The sequence below is a fragment of the Dendroctonus ponderosae genome, unplaced genomic scaffold (assembly GCF_020466585.1).
Source record: "Dendroctonus ponderosae isolate FM_Combo_2020 unplaced genomic scaffold, Dpon_F_20191213v2 Dpon_F_20191213_5, whole genome shotgun sequence".
Taxonomy (NCBI): Eukaryota; Metazoa; Arthropoda; class Insecta; order Coleoptera; family Curculionidae; genus Dendroctonus; species Dendroctonus ponderosae.
This window is the reverse complement of record NW_026018715.1, coordinates 85103-86448: the sequence shown is the minus strand read 5'-3', so window position 1 is coordinate 86448 and position 1346 is coordinate 85103. Positions and strand designations below refer to the sequence as shown.

The window sequence follows — 1346 nt, the reverse complement described above, 5'->3', positions numbered from 1 at the left end:
TTCAAGTAGCAGACCAAACTTAATTTTTTTAAATCGAACGCCGTTCTTTTTGTGGCATATTCGAACTATGATAGTTTATTTTCAGAGAATACCAACATTACTATAGGATAGAAGTTCAACAAAAGTTACGGCCTTTAATATTTACAACTCTGGTATTTTGGATTTTTCGCTCCATTTCAAAATAAATGCAAAAGCGGGGTCTCCAAAGCTTAAGCAATATTGGTTTTAACTAAAAAAACAATTGAAAAAATAAGATTTATATCAAATAGGCCTAGAATTGTTAGTATAGTTTGATTATGCACTAAAAAGACTGGCGCGTAATTTAAAAAATTTGAATTTGGTTTGCCACTTGAATTTCATACACTTTGTATCAATCGGTATCATCTGAAAATAAACTGTCAATAACTAAGTCAATATTAACTATTAACTCAAAAACAGAAAATTAATGTAAAACATTTATATCGAATAGAACTGCACTTCGAGTTATAGTTCGAATATGCATTAAAAAGTACGGAATTCCATTTTAACAAATGTAAGTTTAGTCTGCCCCTTAATTGTGAGTATCTGTTGCTATTGTCTTAAACTAAACTACACGTTTATATCTACAGGCTTTAAACATGAAAATTTACTTATGAAAGACTCACCTTTGATCAGTTCATTACCACACAATGTCGACTGAGGTCGTAGGGTTGAGGCACCGGAAACTGGCGATCATGCAGGACTTTCATACAAGCGAACTCCTTGATCGCTAATCTGGCAGACAGGTTTAGCCAGGAAGCAGACCTTCTGTGGAAATTGACAAAAAATGTTTAAGGATTTCAGAAGGAAGAATTCGTCTCAAACAGTACCTTCTTTTGTGATGGTTAGGCTTGTTCACGCCCCTTTTGAAGGACAGTAATCCACGCCGGTGTAACTTGAGGCATCTTTCCTGTTCCCCAGCAGACACAATATAAATATTGCTCTCCTTCCCCACGCTAATCTGGTTTCCAAAAGCGTCGACAGAATCGCGTTTCCGCAAGGAGTTCAGCGCCAAATAGTCGTATCCAGAGACGTTGAGGCTTAACCCCTCAGGCCTGGTGCCTCTCTCGAACGACAGCAACTTATGTTTCTGCAGGTCACCAATTATTTTGCCTGTGCGCCAGTGCCTCAAACGGGCAATCGAAGCCACTTCGCCTATCGGCACCAGCGCGTGGAGCGCGTGGTTTTCCATGGCCTTTTCCACGGCGGTGAGAACTATAAAGTCGTCTATCGTGAGAAACCTCATCAAATTTACGTCCAATTTTACCATTTTAAACGATCGATTTCAAAACTTAGAAAATAGAAAGCACAGCAAATAAAAAACACCG

The 1346-nt window shown here is 38.4% G+C and overlaps 1 protein-coding gene across 1 annotated transcript; it reads right to left on the bottom strand.

Moving 5' to 3' along the window:
• Positions 1–656: 656 nt before the first annotated feature.
• On the bottom strand, positions 657–1346 carry LOC125504510 (serine/threonine-protein kinase RIO2-like; the record flags this gene model as incomplete). The annotated part of the gene is given in 2 exon segments (XM_048666623.1): positions 657–786; positions 849–1346. Coding segments are annotated over 2 exon segments (570 nt in total), but the record flags the coding sequence as incomplete, so codon positions are not given.